The following is a 21,597-nucleotide window of genomic DNA, read 5'->3' as shown; positions in this document are numbered from 1 at the left end:
TGTTGGTAATGATTATATTTACCAGTGCTGTTTTTATTTCCATTATCATTTTAATTTTCTTTTCTCGTATGCCGCTCTTCACCTTCTAATTGTCCTACGAGGATGATTAAAGTTTTTTCTGATTCTGATGATTAGTTATACAAGTGTTCCTTAAAGCTGCAGTATGTACATTTTTTGGGCAACATTTATACAAGTACTTTGTAAACCATCACTTCCCTTCTGTCACCTTAGGGAAATATCATGAGCTAAAGGAGGCAGAGGTCAGTGAATATCTTCATACCAACCAAAGAGAGATGTAGAGGATGAAAAACCTACATGCAAAGACAAAAATTAGCTCCAGAGCATTGTTAAAACATGCTTTAAAATCACTGGGGTCAGAATGAGGGACCTCCATTTTTTGTGGGAGGAGCAAGTGCTAAAAAAATCCAAATGTATCTTGGCTCAGCCCCATCATCCTGTTTTCAGTTTGTCTTGTTGCCTTCAGGGTGGCGTTTTAACCCTCGACATGGAAAACAAATCAGTTTTCCAATTTTTTTTTGCCCTCCATGATTAAATTGTTAAATTCAAATGGTGTAGTTTGAAGTGATATTGTATTCTGATGTTTTCTATTTTTTATTTATTTTATTGTATATGGTATTCTGATGCTGCTCCATAGACTGTGAATGTAATGTACTGACCACTGTGTGTGTTGTATGTATGTATGACTGCTCTGCTGCTCTGAGAATTGCTACAAATTATTTGCCCTTTGGGATCAATAAAGTTTTCTGAATATGAATATGCAGGTGTATCTTGGAGAATGATATACAGAACAGGTGAGATTACGTACAGGTTGGACACGCCTCCTTTTAGCAAGCCTTGACATGCCCTTTGGTCAAGTGTAATGGAACCAGTGTGTTTGGTTTACGTTATCAACTGAGGCCATCTAGTGGCAAACGTTTTAATATAATTTTTGAGTTATCCCACTGAGGACGCCTAGTGGCGGAGGTTATTACTACAGTTTGTTTACCAGGAAGTGCAGTCTAAAAACGTGTTCAGCAGAAGCTCCGTGTGTGTTGTCTTTTCTTTGAATGAGGAGCAGAAAGGCATCGTCTGTGAGTAATAATCTTATGTTCTTTACTGAAAAGTAATGCTGTAATGTGGAGCGTTTCTTTGTGAACGGATGAGAGAGTGCTTAGCTACCTGTATAGCAGAGTTACTGTGAAAAAGCTACAGTGCTCAGCGAGGACAGGACAGTAAAAAGACGTCTCATGCAGAAGATACAAGGAAAAGAAACAACTTGTGAACCATGGACAACCAAGAAAATGAACAAGATGCAGGTAACACACCGCAACGAGAGCCAAAGAAAGACAGCACTTGGCAGAGTTTAGTATACACTCGCTCCAAAGCCTCACAAACATCTGCAGGCTCATCCGTGTGCTCTACAGTCAGTGTGGCCGCAGCTAGAGATAAGGCCGAAGCAGCTAAAGCTAAATTAGAGTTTCTCGAAAAAGAGAATAACATCCAGAATGAGAAAGCAAGACTTGAAGCTTCATTACGTGCACTCAGTCTACAAAGGGAAGTTAAAGTTGCCAATGTAGAAGCACAAGTAGTAGAGGCAGCTGCTGCAGACATAGAAGGAGGAAAATACAGTGAGACATCAGATCATAACCCTACACATTTGGAAACGCTGAAAAGGACAGAGGACTATGTTGAAAAGCAGTCATCTAACGTCAGTCAGTACATGTACAGGGATGAAAAGACAGCCCAACGCCCCTATGCTGCTGAGCCTGCCCCTAACTACATACAACAATACTCTGTAACAGACGAATTTGCACCTCTTCCTATGCATTCACCGAACAGGACAGGAGAGAGTGTTACACAACCTCCTATCTTCAGCTCACACCCTATGAAAGAGGAAGTAATGTACAGCAGGAATGTGCCTCAGATTCAAACAGCTTTCCCTAACCCCGTCATCCCAGGGAACCACACATTTGACCTTGCAAGATATTTAGCACGGAATCAAGTTATAACATCTGGCATGACGACATTTGATGACACTCCTGAACATTATCAAGCATGGAGAGTTTCATTCATTAGCGCCATAGAGCCACTAGGACTGACACCTAGTGAAGAAATCGATCTGATGGTAAAATGGCTTGGTAAAGAGTCAAGTGAGCATGCAGCTAGAATAAGAGCAGTCAACTTTGATCAGCCAATGAATGGACTAAAAGCAATATGGTTAAGACTTGATAAAATGTACGGCTCTCCAGAGGCAATTGAGAATGCTCTCATCTCCAGAATTAAAGCCTTTCCGAAAATCCAGTCCAGATACAGCCGAAAGCTTCAGGAATTAGCGGACCTTCTCCAAGAGCTCGAAATTGCTAAACAAAATGGCACGTTGTGTGGTTTAGCCTATTTGGACACAGCTAGAGGTGTGCAACCAATTGTAGAGAAGCTCCCATATCCACTTCAGGAACGCTGGATGTCACAAGGCTCCAAGTACAAAAGAGACTATAATGTGCATTTCCCACCATTCTCCTTCTTTAAACAATTCATTTTCACTGAAGCTGAAGTAAGGAATGATCCTAGTTTCAAATTTGTTTCAACCACCAGTCCTCCCCAGCGGAAAGAAAGATATGAGCGAGTTAGACACACTGTTGCTGTCAATAAAACAAATGTTGAACAAGCTCAAACAAACATATTTTCCAAACCAACAGAGAAAAGTCCCATTAATCCGGAAAAACAATGCCCTATCCATAACAAACCTCACCCCCTGACTAAGTGCAGAGGATTTGTTAAAATGACTCTTGATGAACGAAAGAAACTTCTCAAAGAACACATGATTTGCTACCGCTGCTGTGCCTCAGCTAATCATATGGCAAAAAATTGTCAAGCTTCACATGTTTGGAATGCGGGAGTGAAATGTTAGTGCCATGCATTACGGTCAAACCTCGAGTCAGCCTCCACCGTGCAAAGATGACGGTGGGGAGGAAGAAACTAAAAACGAGATCACTTCTAATTGCACTAAAGTCTGTGGTGTAAAAGGAAGTAGCAAATCATGCTCCAAGATTATTCTGGTTAATGTGTATCCCTCTGGCCAACACAACAAAAGTAAGAGGATGTAAGCCGTTTTAGATGACCAGAGCAACCTCTCCCTGGCCAGGAGTGAGTTCTTCGACATGTTTGGCATTCACGGCACTGAAGCTCCGTACAACATCACAACATGTATGGGTTCAATGCGGGCGTCTGGAAGAAGAGCCTATGGTTATGTCATAGAGTCAGTGAACAAAGAAACGTGTCTCCAGCTCCCGACTTTGATCGAATGTGACGATCTTCCCAACAACAGGAAAGAAATCCCGACACCAGAAGTAGCTCATCACCACAAGCATCTGAAGAAAATAGCTTCGGAAATCTCTCCTCTTGATCCAAATGCTGAGATCCTCATTCTGATTGGAAGAGATCTATTGAGAGTACACAAAGTACGGAATCAAATAAATGGATTCAACAATGAACGATTTGCACAAAAACTGGATCTCGGGTGGGTGATAGTCTGTGATGTCTGTGTCAATGGCATGCATAGACCACCAACAGTGAGCAACATGAAAACGTGTATCTGACAATGGGAGACCCACTACATTTTTGGAGTGTGAGAACAAATTCAAAGTAAGAAACTTGTATGGAGAAAAAGAAGACACTTCCTCAGTCTTTACAAAAACAATCCACGATCACCAGCTAGCACCCTCTATTGAAGACAAGCGTTTCTTGGAAATAATGGAGAAAAGTTTTTTCCAGGATGATTCAAATAGCTGGGTTGCACCCTTACATTCCGGCATCCTCGTCGAAAGCTCCCTAATAACAGGGAATATGCGGAGAAACGTTTTGCATCACTGGAGCGGAACCTTCAGAAAAAACCTGGGATGAAAAAGCACTTTTTCGAGTTCATGCAAAGGTTGTTTGATAATCATCATGCTGAGCTTACTCCTACTCTCAAAAAAGGAAAGGAAAGATGGTACTTGCCCACCTTTGGAGTTTACCATCCACAAAAACCCACCCAAATAGTGTCGTGTTTGATTCATCCGCACAATACAGTGGTGTTTCTCTTAACGACGTTTTGCTCCAGGGTCCAGACTTAAACAACAGCCTTCTTGGGGTTCTGATGAGATTCAGAACAGGACCCATCGGGGTTCTAGCGGACATAGAGCAGATGTTCCACTGCTTTGTGGTCCAAGAAAATTGCAGAGACATGCTCCGGTTTTTGTGGTACTGTGACAATCAGCCAGACAATGAGGTGGTCGAATACCGCATGAGAGTCCACATATTTGGAAACAGCCCATCGCCTGCTATCGCCATTTACAGACTCAGGAGAGCAGCAGAGAAAATGGAGGGAGACAATGGCAGCAAGACCACAGAGTTAGTGGAAAGACATTTTTACATGGACGATGCATTGCTGTCATTCACATCTGAAACAGAAGCTACCAAAACAGTGAAACAGCTTCAAGAGATATTAGCCATTTCCAATCTGCGGCTACACAAGATAGCATCAAACAATGTGGACGTTATCAACCACTTCCCCACTGAAGACAGAGCCAAGGGTATCAAAGACTTGGACCTGTTTGTGGATGACCTTCCTGTACAGCGCAGTCTCGGGGTCATCTGGAATATTATGACAGATACCTTCACATTCAAGGTTCCTGAGAACACCAAACCATTCACAAGACGAGGTGTGCTGTCCACAGTGAATAGCTTGTTTGATCCCTTGGGCTTTCTAGCACCAATCACAATCAAAGGAAGAATGATCCTCAGAGACATTACATGTGACAATGTTGAATGGGATGCACCCCTGTCTCAGGCTAAACATGAGGAATGGAGAAGATGGCAAGAGTCGCTTTCTGTTCTTAAAGACCTGCATGTTCCAAGAAAATATGCCTCATTCCAAGTAAGCCAAGCAAAGAGTACAGAGCTTTGTGTTTTCTCTGATGCATCTGTCCGTGCAGTTTCAGCTGTTGCATATTTGAGAGTCACCCATGATGATGGGCATCATGAAGTTGGGTTCATCCTGGGCAAAGCAAAACTTGCCCCGCAGCCTGAACTAACTGTCCCAAGATTAGAGCTCTGTGCAGCTGTTCTGGCAGTTGAAGTTGCTGAAACGGTCATTCACGAAATCGACCTGAAGTTAGACGCCGTCAGGTATTTCACTGATAGCAAGGTAGTTTTAGGCTACATTCATAACGGGAGAAGAAGATTTTATGTCTTTGTCAGTAACAGAGTGCAGCGCATCAGACAGGTATCCCAACCTGAGCAGTGGAGATTCGTGCCCACAGAACTCAATCCAGCAGATTGTGGCTCAAGATCAGTCGCTGCAGGCGAGCTAGTCAACACACTCTGGCTTACTGGACCAAGATTCCTCACAGATCACGGCACAACAAAACTCAGTCCAGATGAACAATACGTGCTTGTTAATCCAGATGATGACAGAGATCCGAGTGAACGCCACCAGTGTGTTATCCGGTACCTCAAATCCTGTGCCGTTTTCAAGCCGCTTCGAACGTTTTTCCAATTGGGAACCCCTTGTGAAAGCAATTGCCAGACTCATTCACATCACTCATAGCTTCACCCACAAGAACAGTGACACTTGTACTGGTTGGCATTACTGCAGTACCGTTCCTCTGTCAGAAATGGACAAAGCGGAGCGCTTGAACATTTGCACAGTACAACAGGTGTGTTATTCACAAGAACTTTCAGCTGTCAAGAAGGACCATAATCTTCTAAAGAACAGTCCAATTCTGAAACTCAATCCGTTCATCGACAATGAAGGCCTTCTGAGAGTAGGAGGACGTTTACGGCATTCCCTGCTTCAAAAGAACGAGACAAATCCTGTCATAATCCCAAACAAACACCACATCGCCACTCTGCTGGTGCGCTATCACCACGAAAGGGTGAAACACCAAGGACGACATCTGACAGAAGGAGCCATACGCAGTAGTGGCCTGTGGTTGGTTGGAGGTAAACAACTAATAAGTACTGTAATTCACAAGTGTGTTTGTTGCAGAAAGCTTCGTGGACTGTCTGAACAGCAGCAGATTCTTTTCTATCCGTGGACCTGCAAAACAACTCCGATCTGACAGAGGGACCAACTTTATCGGCGCGTGCAATGAGCTGAATCTTTTACCGCAGGATGTTGACCCAACAGTCAGAAACTATCTAACTGAACAGAGATGTACATGGGAGTTTAACCCGCCCCACGCATCACACATGGGTGGGACATGGGAACGTATGATTGGGGTTTCCCGCCGTATCTTGGACGCTTTACTCCTAGATGTCAAGCAACCCCAACTCACTCACGAAGTCTTAGTGACTTTTATGGCAGAAGTCACAGCCATAGTAAATGCCAGGCCCTTGGTTCCGGTTTCGACTGATCCAGAAGCTCCCCTGGTCCTAACTCCAGCTATGCTTCTGACACAGAAAGCAGGAGCACCTACTCCAGTTCCAGACACCATCTCAGAGAAGGACACTTTCAAAAGCCAATGGAAGAGAGTTCAGCTATTGGCAGACACGTTTTGGTTGAGATGGCGTAAAGAATATCTCAGCACCTTACAAGGCTGTCAGAAGTGGCTTGTGAAGAAACCAAACATCAAAGTAGGAGATGTTGTTCTCCTGAAGGACTCAAATGCCAAGCGCAAGGAGTGGCCCATGGGTCTCGTCGAGAAGACCTATCCCAGCAAGGATGGACTGATAAGGAAAGTGGACGTGAAAGTTGTGCGTCATCAAGTTGGGAAGACATTCAGTCGACCGATCTCAGATCTCATTCTTCTACTATCTACTGATATGGTGACATCTCTTAAAGACGTCAGGCGCGGAGTGTAATGGAACCAGTGTGTTTGGTTTATGTTATCTACTGAGGCCATCTAGTGGCAAACGTTTTAATATACTTTTTGAGTTATCCCACTGAGGACGCCTAGTGGCGGAGGTTATTACTACAGTTTGTTTACCAGGAAGTGCAGTCTAAAAACGTGTTCAGCAGAAGCTCTGTGTGTTGTTTTTTCTTTGAATGAGGAGCAGAAAGGCATTGTCTGTGAGTAATAATCTTATGTTCTTTACTTAAAAGTAATGCTGTAATGTTTATTTGACTGATATATGCTAAGATAATAATTTTGTACTTACTTAGCATTCATTTTGCTGCATTTTCTGTGTTGCAGTTTTACACGTATCTCATTAAAACCTGCTAAAGAACCAAGTGGAGCGTTTCTTTGTGGACGGATGAGAGAGTGCTTGGCTACCTGTATAGCAGAGTTACTGTGAAAAAGCTACAGTGCTCAGCGAGGACAGGACATCAAGGCTCACTTCGTGGCGTCCCCACATCACATAACATCACTAACCAACAACAGATCAAATCACCAGCTGTCATGGCGGATAATCAGCCCCCAGCTCCTGAAAACAGGTAGATTTTCATCATTCAGCCGTCACAGTCTCATCTTTACTCTGGTCTGGTGATACATGTTATTCCTTTAAATCTTTAGACAACAGAACAGACCTTTTTCCTTATTTCATTTAATTCTGCTCTATTGCTTGTAGTTATTGAATATTCATTTCAGTTGTGTATCAACAGGTAAAATATAAAGTATTTCTCCTAAACTTTGTCTACCTTTACAAGCATCCACAGATCTCTTTTTTTTTTTTAATGCAGAAATACACCACAGTTTTTTAAAAAAAAAAATACATTTTTTTTTTCTCTTGTGACTTTACCATGTTATGAGTTTTGTCATGTTTTTTTCTAACTCAATGTGAATCTGAAACATAGTCATAAGTTGAGTTTTGTGTTGTGATGTAAATGCTTTGTAGAGGGATTGGGGGGAGAAACAAAGGAGAGGGAGTTCCTTCAACCTTCAATGCAAAAGAATATTAACTATTATAGCATTAAAACTATATACTGTGTGTGTATATATATATATATATATATAACTATGACATACATATTATAAAAATATATCTTTTTTAATAAATATTACATTCACAATGATGGAGATGGGCCCCAGCACACCCCCACGACCCTGAAAGAAGGATCAAGTGGGTCTGATAATGGATTGATGGATAACATTCATTATACAATAATGATCTAAATGTAGGAGAACAAAGGGTAATTAATATTCAAAAATACTAATTATTAATTTTTTAATTAATTAATGTTTGTTGCCAGAGGTGCCATCTAGAATTGAGTTTTTAAGTGTTCTAGATCACTTTAATTAAAATAATTGTTACAGTTCCCTGTTTTTGTAGTGGGTTCCTGACGACGGAATAGAGGTTTAATAAAAGTTTACAATAAGCGTTTACAATATGTACATGTTTATTTTACAGGCTATTAACATGATGATAAATTAGACAGTTTCACAATTATTCACAGTTATTTTGACTCATTTGTATCACACAAAATGTACATTTTAACCAAGGATGTATGGTGTATACACATTCTGAGTGTTATAGATATTCGTGTGAATTTGGGATTTATAGGGGTTTTCTAACGCTCTGAGGAGGAGGAGGAAGAAGGAAAATGGAAAGTTAAAGTAATGAAATTAATAAAACTTTAAAATTAAATTACGGACTGTGAATCGAGAATTTTTCATTGAGAGAATTTGTTAAGTTATAAACCACCTTTCTGCCAGAATTGTGTGTGCGTGCAGTTTACCCTTCTTTGAACAGGCGTGATAACGAAAGCTCCTTCTGCGTAACCAGCAGTGTATGGGGAAAAAGATTTTCCTGGTGCTTTTCCGAGGATGTTTTCCACTCATTCACTGTACGGGTCTGTGGGGATACTGTCGGCCTGGATGGGTTCTGGTTCTCCTTCTCACATGGCACCACTCCTGGTCGTCGATGGGTAGTTTAACCAACAAGTTCTCAAATCAAAGATGCTAGAGTTTGTTTAAAGGGGACATATCATGCTAAATCCACTTTTTTAGCCCTTAAATGCATTTTGTTGTATATTTAGAGTGTTTAGAAGTACAGAAAAGTTAAAATTAATCTCTTCCGGTGCTCCGTAGATATCTTTATATTCTGTTTTGGTCATATTTTTCAATCTGTTTAGCTTTTTCTATTCTCTATTACGTTTTTTGAACAATAACATCACAGTATTTGCAGCAGAACTGCCAAATTAGGACATCAACTCCAGGCCCAACACTTCGAGCAATCCGCCATTTTTATTTCTCGCTTTTATTTTGTAGTCCAAGCTCCAGGATGCCGAAGTTACGAAAGGATAAGTCAAAATGTTGGGTTGTTGGATGTAGTAACCCACACGCTTCATTACACCGTCTCCCAGCATCAGAACCTTTTCAAAGTGTCTGGTTGAGTTTTATTTTTTATAGAAATGTACCACATCTGTGGATAAGGTCATTTTTGTGTGTGTGAAGCACTTCAATGATGACTGCTTCATCAACCTCCACCAGTATAAAGAAGGATTTACAGAAAGACTTTGTCTGATTGAGGGTTCAATTCCTTCTATCTTTGGAGACGATGAACAGAGCACTTCAGTAAGCTGTAAATAACGCTAAAAAGTGTGATGATAAGACGTCTCTGTCATTGTTTTGTTAGCATTAGCAGTTGCACCGTCTTCATATGTTAGCGCTGTGTGCTCGTTTTAGATCCTTGATGATATGGCCTACGTGATTTAATTTAAGTCTAAAGTTTTCATTAGTCATTTCATTCTGACGTTTTTGTCTTTGAAAAGACTGAATTAAAATGCATTTCGTGACGTTAGCTTGGCGCTAGCGTTAGTTCGGTGCTTGTGTTAGCTCACTTGTTAGGGTTCTGCAGGTTCATCATCTTCATTTTCATCTCGCTCCACTGGGTCAGACTCTGGCTGGAACATGTAAAGTTGGATGGACAAGTCTAACGTTGTTGACGTGTAAATAACGTGTGAATAAACTTTTTCTGCGCCGCTACATAGCCGTATCTCTTCTATCAAACTACAAAAATGGCGGAGCAGGGTGGAGTTGAACCGAGTGTCACCTCTGCAACCTGGAGAGGGGGCGGGGTATGAAGTGTCTCATTTGCATTTAAAGAGACAGCACCAAAACGAGTTGCTCTCAGAAGCACATCAGAAAAGGGGTGGAGCTATAATAATGAGGAATTCAGACCCAAGCATTGCAGTTCCACTTTATATAGACCACAACTGTATGATTTATATGTAAAAAGGAAGGATTTAAAACCATGATATGTTTCCTTTAAAGGTTACACATGGGAAGCTATAAAAATTGATTGGCTCCAAAATTGGGAAAAAGCTGCTTGGCTAATTTCAGAAATGGAGATAAAACTTAAAGTTAGTCATTGTGGAAGTGGCTTGCAGAGAAGTTCAAATAATTTCTCAAAATTTCTGCATAACTAAACTGAAAAACGTCTGACTGTTTAAGTCAGAGGCAAAGAGGAGGGCTGGATGAGAGATAGAACAAGAGAGGTGGAACTGTCCTCACAACACATGACTGTGTGCTGCTAGACAGCCAGCTAACCATGAAAGAAATCCCCGTAGACGAGGCTTGCTTTTCTTGCATTTATGGAGGTCTCTTGTAATCAAAGTTGACAACTGACACCGTTGTACATTGTGTGTTGTTCATTGATCGTGTGCGTGGTAACTATAACATAAAAAAATGCAATTACTAACTATATCGTTCATGTTATATGCTAACAGACAGCTTGCTAACACTAGTCAAATACATTAATAACCAGGCTAATGAAAACACAACAGAGTTCACAAAACTTACTTAAAGTAATAAAGTCACACATTTCTGGGCTCTATTTAAATGCACTGAACATTCAATACTCACAAAGATGAATATTTCTGTAGGTTTAAACGTTTTAGAGCCCACACAGCGTGTTTATGAGGCTTTTCCGTCCTTGTTTCTGCTGCACTGCTAGCTTGGTGCACGAGAAAAACGTCGAACATTGTCTACGCACTAGGAGCACCCACTCTGCTATAAACAAAGATCTTTTATAAACATGTCAGGAGGTTATCTGATTGGTTAAAACACATCTGCAGTGTAGGAGTGAGTGAGACCTGATTGGTTGACAGAAGGAAGCGGGAGTCTCAACTTTCCTGTAAAGAAGACAAGATGGTGGGTCTGTCCCCACATGTGCTTTTAAACAAAGAGTCATAAAACTTGATAGGGTGTTACCATGTTAGGTCTAAAATGGAGCATGGGTGTGTGCAGATTGTATGAACCCTTGAAAAATTACTTTCAATTGATTATCCCTTAAATGATTGATTTCAATTATTTCTAGCTTTAAGCATAACAAAAGAGGACAAAAACACTTTGATCAATGATCATGGAATATGAAGAGTTATAAACATTTCCCTTGAAAGATGATTACATTAGTGATTAAACATGTCAGATGGAGGCACATGATGAGTCTCTTTCTTGTAGAGAAAAATGGTTAAAGTCTGGGTTTAGTTTAAATCACAGTTCTGCCTTTAAAGCATTGGATGGTGTCAAAGGTTTTATTTTTATTTCTTCCTTTTCAATCTTCATGTTGAAAACAATGTATCTGCAGCAACCAAACCGAGGAAGAAAAGTACCTGAAATGGGAAGACTACTTCATGGCTGTAGCCGTCCTGTCATCTAAAAGGAGTAAAGACCCAAAAACACAAGTATGTGATGGCATTACTGACATGTTTCTACCAAAGAATTCATGTTTGGAGTTTTATGTAAGGTAGACGTTGACTTGGTTGGATAATTATTCACTCCCTGTTCTACATGACAGGACTGGAATTGAGGGGATTACAATCCCAAATGCTTTAGAAAAGACATTTATTTTTCCAGTGTCTGATGTTAGCTGGCTTTAAAATGAGTTTGAGACCCTACAGGTAACATGTGAGTCAATAGAGATGAATTGTGTAGTCAGACATTAGTGTTGTTATTGTGAGTATATTTTCCAGTCCTCTTGTGAAACCTGTGCCGTTCTCTTCCTGTAGGTGGGGGCGTGTATCGTGAACCAGGATAAAAGAATAGTCGGCACTGGTTACAATGGGATGCCCAATGGTTGTCCTGATGACGAGATGTCTTGGCTGCATAAGGATGAAAATGAAGTTGACCACAAACATCTTTATGGTGGCAGCCATTGACACACACACTCCTAAGCATCATAGTGCAGACACAAACACACACACACACAAACACACACTAAATGTTGAGTGATGCTTTCTAATGTGTGGTGATTCCAGATGCAGCCTGTAGAGGGAGCTGTGGTTTGATAGATTTGTCACTTCTTCTATCTTTAGCCTCTCACTCCACAGACAGAAAACCTGACTTTGTCCTTTTAATAACATTTTTAAAGATAAAATCCCATAATGTGACAATCATTTTTTTGAAATGTTACTACCTTATTAGTGATGCTTCATCAGTGCTTAATTTGTAAATCATCAGGTCCCGCAACACCGGCCGTGTGTTGTTCTGGCAGTAAGAGAGAGACAAAATGTCACGAAATAATACATTTTTTAAAGCTCCTTTTGCTACTAAATGGGTCAATGATATCACGTGAAGAGAAACAACCATTGAATCTAAATATTTGATAAAAGAATGATGAATCAGCATTAAAGAAGCGCGGACAACCGCCCGTTACGGAGCATACGGCTTTCGCTCTCTCTCTGAGTGACAGCTGTCACATCTGTTGTGATTCAGCACCAAGGACTGTACAAAATCACTGCAAATTTAACCACAAAGGAAACTAAACTTTCAGGTTACTTTACAGGTTTCAAGTTACTGGTGTAAAAATCTACTTGTGTAAAAATAAAAAGTATATAACTTAAAATGTTCTCAGAGTAAACGATACTTAGTAATATGTATAAAAAGTGATGAGATCATTGCTGGTGGCGATACATCCAATGTGTCAGAGCATCCAATAAAACATTTTCCAGTAAAAGAACATTTTCTATCTAGGAATCTCTGAAAAACTATAAACGCTCCGCCCTGAGTCGCACACAACCCCCCACCCACCAAAAACCTGCGCACTTCTGAGTGGGCGTGTCAACAACCTCCTCCGCAGTAACGGCTATAATGTAAACAAACTTGCAAAACATCTTAATGACGTTAGCCTGACAGTCATGGATACATGAGGTTTGTTTGTCACATAGATATATATTTACTACTGAATAATACTTTATGACATGTAGTAAAATAGCATTAGGGTGTTCAGCTTTATGTGCACAGTGTGCAGCAGGGGTGAAAGAAAGAAGGTAAATTATAGTAAATTTTATTTTATTTATTCAGTTCATTTCCGACATGGTTGCATTCACAGAAATTCATTTGACATTCAAAGCAAAATCACATCATTAGTTTTTTTTTTTTTTTTTTTTTTGTTCTTTTTCATGCCAGAAAGGGCGACGGAAAAAAGCATTATGCTTATCCAGATCCGTCCCCTGATTTGAACACAGATAATTTTACATCCAACCTCGTTTCTTCCCTTTTTTTTTTGTCCTTTTTTATGTGATGTGTTCTCGTCTGCAGTCATTGTTCCTGTTGTTACTCCTCTTCACTGTCCTTTTTCTCCGTATCTCCTCGAGCTTTCTTTTCCAGTCGTTGTTTACGTTCCTCCAACTCTCCAAACGAAAAGTTCTTCTTCTTTCGGAGAACCTTCATATCCTCTGAGAGTCGCCTCAGCTTACGATCCATCAGAAAGGCACATACACATACACATACCCCCATCATTAGCAGGCCAAAGATCATGACCCCTAGCAGATAGATGTCCTCCACATCTTCCACTGTCAGCTGGGAGAGACAGAGCATCTGGCTTCTCCCTCGTGCATCCATGACATAACCACCTGGGTATGTGTCCTTTGGACACGGTATTTCGTGCTGAAGCAATTGCCTCGTTGAGAAAATTTTGTCAATGGCGCTCAATGACCAGATGATGAGTTACATGTCGTCGCTGTAGAGTTCGATGAAGAGTTGACTTGAGATCTGTATGCATGTAGAAATGTGCTCCTCGTTTTCTCCTTAAATCGTTTCAGATTAACGGATTGTTGTGTCTCTGCGTCAAGGCTATTCCAGAGGTTCATGGCTCTATACACAGTACTATGTTTGCCAACGTTTGATATGACCCTGTTTGGTCTAAACACATTATTATGTCTGAATTCATAGGGATTTTGATTGTATGTGAAACGTTTTTGTATTCGTTGTGGTAATTTTTTTGATGAAGCCCTAAATGCGTGTATTTGTGTGTTGTATTGTATTATTTCTTGCAGTTTTAGGTATTTTGCCTTCTCAAATAAATCGTTTGTGTGTGCGTTGTGTGGTACTTTATGTAAAATTCTTATAGCTTTTTTTTGTTGTTTAAATAGTGGTTCAAGATACGTTTTGTAGTTATTACCCCATATTTCGGAGCAGTAATTTAAGTGCGATGCTATGAGTGAAGAATAGATTGTTTTAAGTGATTTGGTGTGTAGGATTTGTTGAAGTTTCCATAGGATGTAACTGCTTTTGGCAACTTTGTTTTTAACTATTTGTATATGTTTTTTCCAGGTCAGCTTGTCGTCCATCCACACTCCTAGTACCCTATATTCTTTTACTTCTTCTATTATTTCCATGTTTAGTTTCAGTCTTATATCTCCTAAATGAGCATTTAATGACAACCTAATGCTATATAAACACAGCCATAAAAACAAAGTTAGCTCGCTAAGCTAACATACCTCTGACCAAGTGGTCGCTACAGCATCAGCAAACTCTGCTCCTCCTGATCGCAGACGCAGGTTTAAAATCCACTTTTTACAGCGCTGTTCTGTGAGATTTTTACATTTCTCACCTTTGTGAACGACAATCTTCGGTACTCTATAAAATATATTTTCCTTTTCTAGGTTAGAACGATTGGAGCATCCATAAACTACACAAAACATGGGCATTTTGATGATTTCAGACGTCAGATTCTCAAGTTTTCTGCTCTCCATCAGATTTTAGCGCTCTAGCTTTGTCGCGATGCAGCAATGTGAGTGACGTCACGTGAATCAACAGAGCAGGCCATAGACATATACACATTCTATTGGCTGATCCTAACAACAGCGCTAGGGTCAAAGTAACAAAGTACTGTTACTTGAAACTAAATTTACTAAAGTAAAAGTAAAATTATAGATTTTAAAAAGTACTCAAAAAAGTAGAAGTACACAAATAAGCTACTCAATTACAGTAACGAGAGTAAATGTCATTTGTTATTTTCCACCCCTGGTCAAGAGTAGAACCTCATCTTGGCTTTGAACCGAGATAGTTCTGGATAGTTCTCCTTCTGTGTCCTGTTTGTTGGAGGCAGGTTCTCCTACCTTAGCATCTTTGCTACAGGTGCTGCTACTCCTCTGCGATTTCCACAGAAACAACCTTTACCTCAGGCTTAGCTTCACTTATTGGCTAAAAAAAACACTTTAAATCCAACTGCCTTTTTTTTTTTACACCATTTTCTACCGTCTTCTAAGCTGACAAGACACAATTTTTGTGGAAAATCACACAATAGATGTAGTGTCAGCGTGACCTAACTTTCCCCTCTCTTCCTCACCCACGCTTAGTTTTTACATTCAATTTTGTGTCTACAATGACATTTTTAGTGATTTCAACTCAATAAAAGACGCAGCTGTGCACCCAACACCTAAAAGCTAATGAGGTACTGGAAAAAAAAATAGCTAAATAAAAATGAGGTGCTGGATGCAATCCAGTACCTCCAAATCTGGGAAGTGCCGGATCTTGCTCCGGCCCAAATTAAGCTCTGTGCTTCATGCACTTCATAAACTGAACTTGTCTCTTTTCTTTTTTATCTTGAGGATCTAACAAACATTTTGAATTAGCCCTCTAGTGCCTGAAGAAAGGTGGTGATAGACACCAGCAGAACCCCTCACCACCCTGAAAAGAAGAAAAAAGCAAGAGGGTTGGTAAATGGATGGATATACAATCCGCCTTGAGCACGGAGTATTTTATTTTGAAAATAAACCAGGTATTTTATTCTGTGTCTGTCCACACAAGCTTATCTTTTCTGAATTTATGTGTCACTGCTCCGGCGTCCTTCAATAATGTAAGGTCTGTGTATCTGTTGGAGGGCTCCAGACTGATGGAGTCGTTACTCAGCGTATTAGTTGCATTGCTGTTACGCATCCAGTGGAAATAAGGGTTGCTCTGTGGATTAGCTTTTGGCTTGGTTGCTAGCCCCGCTCCTGCTTCTCGTCACACCGTGTTACGGCTGAATTTACGGTTGACCTCATTTGGAGACATGATTTATTGCTCTGGTTGAATGATGGAGTCCAGGAGAAGCATTGATGATTTTATATAAAAAAAGTTTATTCTATTGCTAAGTAAAAAGGTACAAGATGGAACAAAAGAAGTGACCGTCCCGGCCGGAGGTCCGATGATTCAGTGCCACACAGTTCTGATCCAACACGTATATTCCCCTCAGTCCCCCTCCCTCCTCCCCCCAGGAGATAGAGATAGAGAGAGAGGGAGGAGGTGAGGACAGAGGGTGCTTCTTTGGGTCTAAACAACCAGTTCTGTTATCTGCCGGTTGTCATAGAGACGGAGGGGTGTGTGAATGAATGTGTATGGCGTGTGTATGTGTGACATGTGACTGTGTGAGCATGTGAGTGCGCACACAGAGTGCCTATGCGTCCTTGTGCTATTATTGTTTTGGGGAGATGTCGTGTGCTCTGAACAAGGCAGTCTGACCCAGAAAAGTTGAAGACATGAAAATCAGACAATGGAAAGTTACCCAAGGCTAAAGGATTAAAATATATGAGTAAATGTATTATTAAGCCTAACTAATAATTTCGCCCCCCACAATCCACTCTTTTTGGACAAAGTCCAACACAAAAAAACGAAATTAGTTAGTAAGTTGTTTAACTTTAGCAAAGCACAGCCCAAAACACATAAAACATTAATCAAAATTAGTGTAATTCTAGCGCAACCTCATGGTCCGTAGGACAAATGATATTGACACCGTTATAACACTATGGATATAAGCATTATTTTTTTCCCAGGGGACACAGGCATCCCTCAAAGTCGGAGCAAGAAAAAGGAGGAGAAGGCAAAGAACCCCATGAACACATAATGAATATTACGTGAGACAAGACCATCTGCACAATAAAATCAAATATCCTTAGCAACTAACATCATTGGTAATCAATGAATATGGAATATATATATATATATCACTAGTAGCAAAAACACACATGGTATAAATGTCAGCACAGCACAGCAACAAAAACATATGTAGGTGTCATCAGTAAGCAGAGTCATTATCTGAGACATCAAAAACACTCATCATAAACACTTCAGGCTGGGCTTCCGGCGGCGGAAGGGTTATAGGACGTGGCGGTCTTTGTTCATGGCGTCGCGTGGCCTACCATTCCGCAAACGCCTCCTTTGGCCACGGTCTGTAGGTCTAGGACCATTCGACTTCGTGGGACCCTTAAGCGTATATTCGTGATTTCCCCCCGAGAGGCCAGTAAGGGCCAAAAATGACGCGTTAACGAAGGACTTAAACCTGTATTCTAAGGTTTCGACGCGCAGCCGTACCCCAGATTGTCGTGTGGATTAAAGTCCAAAGGAGTGTGGGATTTGCATTTACTTCGTGACAAAAGGGGAATAGTTGAGCATAGTCAAAACCGTTTGCTAAATTAAACGTGCTATTAGTCCCGGGTGTATGAACGTGGGCACATGTGTGCGAATTATGTGCGGTGTCACATTCAGGACTAAGTAAAATTGCAATTGTGACCGGGAATCTGGCCTAGTTTGCGAGTTCCGTTTCTGGCGAAACAGAAGGGAAAAAAGTGTGGATCGCGTGTAATCTAAATACATAGCGGAAGATGTGTCATCGCGTAGTGTAGTCAGTTTTTTACTGGCGGTTTAGAACAACGGTTGGGGTCCCCCATGCCGAAGTTAGAGTGAGACAAATAACAAAAGGAGTCGGAAGCATCCATTGGTATCGCGGTTAAGCGGGGGTGTGTTGATGACACAGGCATGTAAGAACAAAAACAGTTGGATAGGCCCCTACTTTTAGCTTGATAGTGCGCGTATCGGTACCAGGTGTTCGTGAAAACCGGATGAGTGACATTGGTCGCAGCTAAAGTGTTGTGGAGGACGATGTCGTTTATCCAACGTTTATTTCTGCTTGCATTAGTCACCCTGTAAAAAGAAGCATTCATTAGGAACAACACTTGCATTCATTGGTTCAAGTCCAGTGTCGTCGATTGTCCCCCTAGAGGCCAGGAGCCAGAGGAGTACTGGAATTGCGGACAGGACCATCGTGCCAATCGATGGCCAGAACATGAAACGACAGAATAGTGGCATAATTCCAGCCTGCTCCTGGGGCATAAACAGAGGGGCTCGTGACCTCTTCAATCACAGCGGGAAAATGCTTGTGATCTCCCACGATGTCCTCAAGGTTAGATTTCAAAGGTTTCAACAGACCATATGCCCCGTTAGATTAGCTTGTAACCCCGGGGTCTTTTTTTCTGCCTTTCGTTGCAACTTTCAAGGCAAACAAAGGCTCCTCAAAACACTGCTCCTAATCCAGAAAAGAGGAAACGCTCCTTACTGCGGTTCCACGATCAGTGGTGTTGTTGGCACCTTCCTGGAGTGTGATGCGTGAATCCACGTGGCTCGCTCCGCGACCTTCACTGCCATGTGGGTTGTAAGTTGAATTCGGAAAGTGTCGGTCCACCTTCGGTCGTTCATTTCTAGGTCGGCGTTGTAGATGATTGGTTGTTGTCTGAGGAAGGGTAGTCTCCACACACCTGGCAACCTCTCTTGGGATCGGCTGGTACCTGAACAGAAGGGGGGGAAAAAACACCAAAACAGAACTCTTGGGATTGGCTGGTACCTGAACACAGGCGCGATCCCACTACTGAGGCTTTAGCTGGTACCTGGTACCTGGTAGGCTTTAGCTGGTACCTGAACAGAAGAGGGGGAAAAACACCAAAACAAAACCAAAACTTTTCAGATCCTAAAAGAATCACACAATGGTTAGGTGTGGGTTAGTGAGCTTTTAGCCATGCTAGCTCTGTAGCCCATTCGCACGCGAGCGGGAAAATATGAGGCTGAAAGAAAAGCAGGAAGTATTAATTCGATTTTCTTTTCCTGGAGCAAGAAGAAGCATAGCTGGAGTTGCAGTGATTATCTGTGGTACGTCTACTTACCTGGTGAGAAGCAACAATTTGAGAACCACTATTTACAAGGACATGCAAGTCGGACGGAGAAGGACATGCAAGTCGGACGGAGAAGTGTGGAGTGTGATTACATGTCTTCTCAAGATGAATACATACAATTGGGAGACATGGAGATAAATAAGTTTAACCAAATAAATAAATAATGTTATTTATTTATTTAAATTGTTTGTTTCATTTTTCTTTGCTATCTCTTATTTGTGAAGGAGAAATCTTATTCTATCCTTTATTTATTCTGAATAATGTTAACACTCCACACCTAATTACATAGCCTAATTCTTTTATAGAGCTGAATTTGTCAGTTCATTTATTTCATTATTTTCCCTCATAATTATTATTTGAGGTGTAATTTACTTACTTTTGAAGGTCAATTGGTGGCAAAAGTGTCTCCTATTCTGTGTCTGAACCAGAGTTTAGCAAGATTATTGGCCCTTTAAGGTTAGACAGAATTAAAGTTAAGTTGAGTCGAACAATCATATTGTCTTTTGCTCTCTGTATTTATCCCATTCGTAGGGGTGACGAGCCCCAGCACGGTTTGGAGAGCTTCCTTAAATGCTTGGAAGTTACTTAACTTTAAACTATCTCTTATTTCAATCAATTATCAAGAATTTCAGGAGGACCCTTTTTAAATCTCAGACGACCCAGATTGGGCCACCAACCCAATGTTGAGAACACTTAATTTTTCCCTTAAAAGTGTCTAAACCCAGTGAAGGTGTTTTATGGTCTTGCACGCTAAGTGCTGGTGGAACAAGAAGAAAATGGTTGGAGGGTTTTGGGGTATATTATTTTCCTATGATAAAATATAAATCAAAAATCAGAGGGACGTTGGCCCCTCCCTTCCCTTTTTTACATAAGAATGCATTTGGATTCTTAAAACCATATGATAAATATCATTGGAAAATTACTTATCTGATCATTTTGGATGTGTCACCGTTTTCCTCTCTCTTGTGTCTGCCTGCCTTTGTGCCCTCCAGCCTCCTCGACCTCCTCCTCCTCAGCCTAAAAAGGTCAAAGCCAGGGTCAACTGTACGCTCCCTTTGGAAATTTGAAGATCTGTCCCCACTTTTGCAGTTGGATTGGAAGTCTCTGTAGTCTCTGGAATAGATATTATGTTAGAACATCCACAATATGTCATATTGTCACGTGTCTATTTCAATCTATTTGCCCTTTGTTTCCCAGTTACAGTTATGGACAATACTTCACTTTAATTCTCATCCTTCATCATAAGAGCAGTGACCAGGCATGGCGGCTGGGGGAGGCAGGATCGGAGTCGAGAAGGCGGTGGCATTGTCTGTTAGGAAACACTCAGAAACAGAAAGAGAGGAAAACATTAAGACTTAAATGAATAATTTAAAATATCTCTTTTCTTTAGTTGGATTTGCTTCGTCTCCTTTGAGTATACAGCCAGCGACCTGTATTTTGGAAAAAGCTACACAATAACAACAACTAAGACGAAGACATAGACAAGTGCACACCACAACGAGTATACACATATAACAACAAAAAACATGGACTGAACATGAACAGTAAGGTCAGTCAAGGTCAAAGCCAGTCATTCCACTGAAAGTGGTATCATATATAAAAAAAAACGTCATTTGGTGTTTTTAAACACCCAGAAAAAAACCTTTAAAACCTGGTAAACTTTTTAGAAGGCCCAAGGCCTAAAACCATAATTTTTTTAACAAGCAGCAGTGTTTTCTGAACACCTCACTACATAATTGGCAAAAACAGGGAGAAGATCTAGTGCATCAAAACCCAGGAGGAAAGGAAGGTGAAACAGAGGAACATGTGTAGTCAAACAGCCATTCATTGGTCAATCACTCAATGACACGTCCACGGCACATTCGCACTCACAACGCGGTTCTCTCAGGCATACGTAACGTGTCATCATTCAGTCACTCATGTAACGCACACGTTCATGCCTCAATTTTCACGTCCATGCATTCACAAGGTTTTGTTGCATAGTGTCTAAGTAGAATATAGGCCTCATCTAACCCACCAGCGGCGATAGCCAGTCCACCTCGTCTCTCGGGGTCAATGAGCTCTTATTGCCCCCTCATGCTTGGCAACCTTTTAGTGTTAATTAATTGCTTTTCACTGGTATCATCTGATTACTAAGAGGTACGCTCCTTTTTACTTCCGCCTTGGCGGAGTCTACACTTAGAGTATTGCCCCTTGCAGTACTGACAGTCTACTAGCTGCTGATCAGGCAGAAATCGCACGCTCGTGCACAATAACCAAACTCAACCCCGGTCCGCGGGGGAAACTCAACCGCTGTCCATCTCCAGAAATGTAAAAAAGAATCTCTGAATCAGCAGGAAATTCAACCACCGCTCTTGAAAAATAAGAGTTTGGGAATAACTCAACCACCATAAACTCCAGAAGTCTAGGAAAAAACCTCTGAATCAGCAGGAAACTCAACCTCCACTCTTGAAGAATAAGAGTTTGGG

The 21,597-nt window shown here is 41.0% G+C and overlaps 1 protein-coding gene across 2 annotated transcripts in view; it reads left to right on the top strand.

Moving 5' to 3' along the window:
• The first annotated feature begins 1,006 nt into the window (after nt 1-1,006).
• The window catches only part of LOC114470249 (deoxycytidylate deaminase-like), a 29,084-nt gene continuing 8,493 nt past the window's right edge, over nt 1,007-21,597 (top strand). Inside the window, exons 1-4 of one of the 2 annotated variants that reach the window (XM_028458316.1) lie at nt 1,007-1,091; nt 7,176-7,417; nt 11,512-11,608; nt 11,933-12,068. In XM_028458316.1, the coding sequence (XP_028314117.1) occupies nt 7,383-7,417; nt 11,512-11,608; nt 11,933-12,068 (268 nt within the window). In that variant the 5' untranslated portion in view covers nt 1,007-1,091; nt 7,176-7,382. Of the gene's footprint in view, nt 1,092-6,991; nt 7,052-7,175; nt 7,418-11,511; nt 11,609-11,932; nt 12,069-21,597 lie in introns of those variants that run through there. The other variant, XM_028458325.1, reaches the window with a different exon arrangement.

The sequence above is a fragment of the Gouania willdenowi genome, chromosome 1, assembly GCF_900634775.1.
Source record: "Gouania willdenowi chromosome 1, fGouWil2.1, whole genome shotgun sequence".
NCBI classification, from domain to species: domain Eukaryota; kingdom Metazoa; phylum Chordata; class Actinopteri; order Blenniiformes; family Gobiesocidae; genus Gouania; species Gouania willdenowi.
This window is presented reverse-complemented; position numbering and strand designations above follow the sequence as displayed.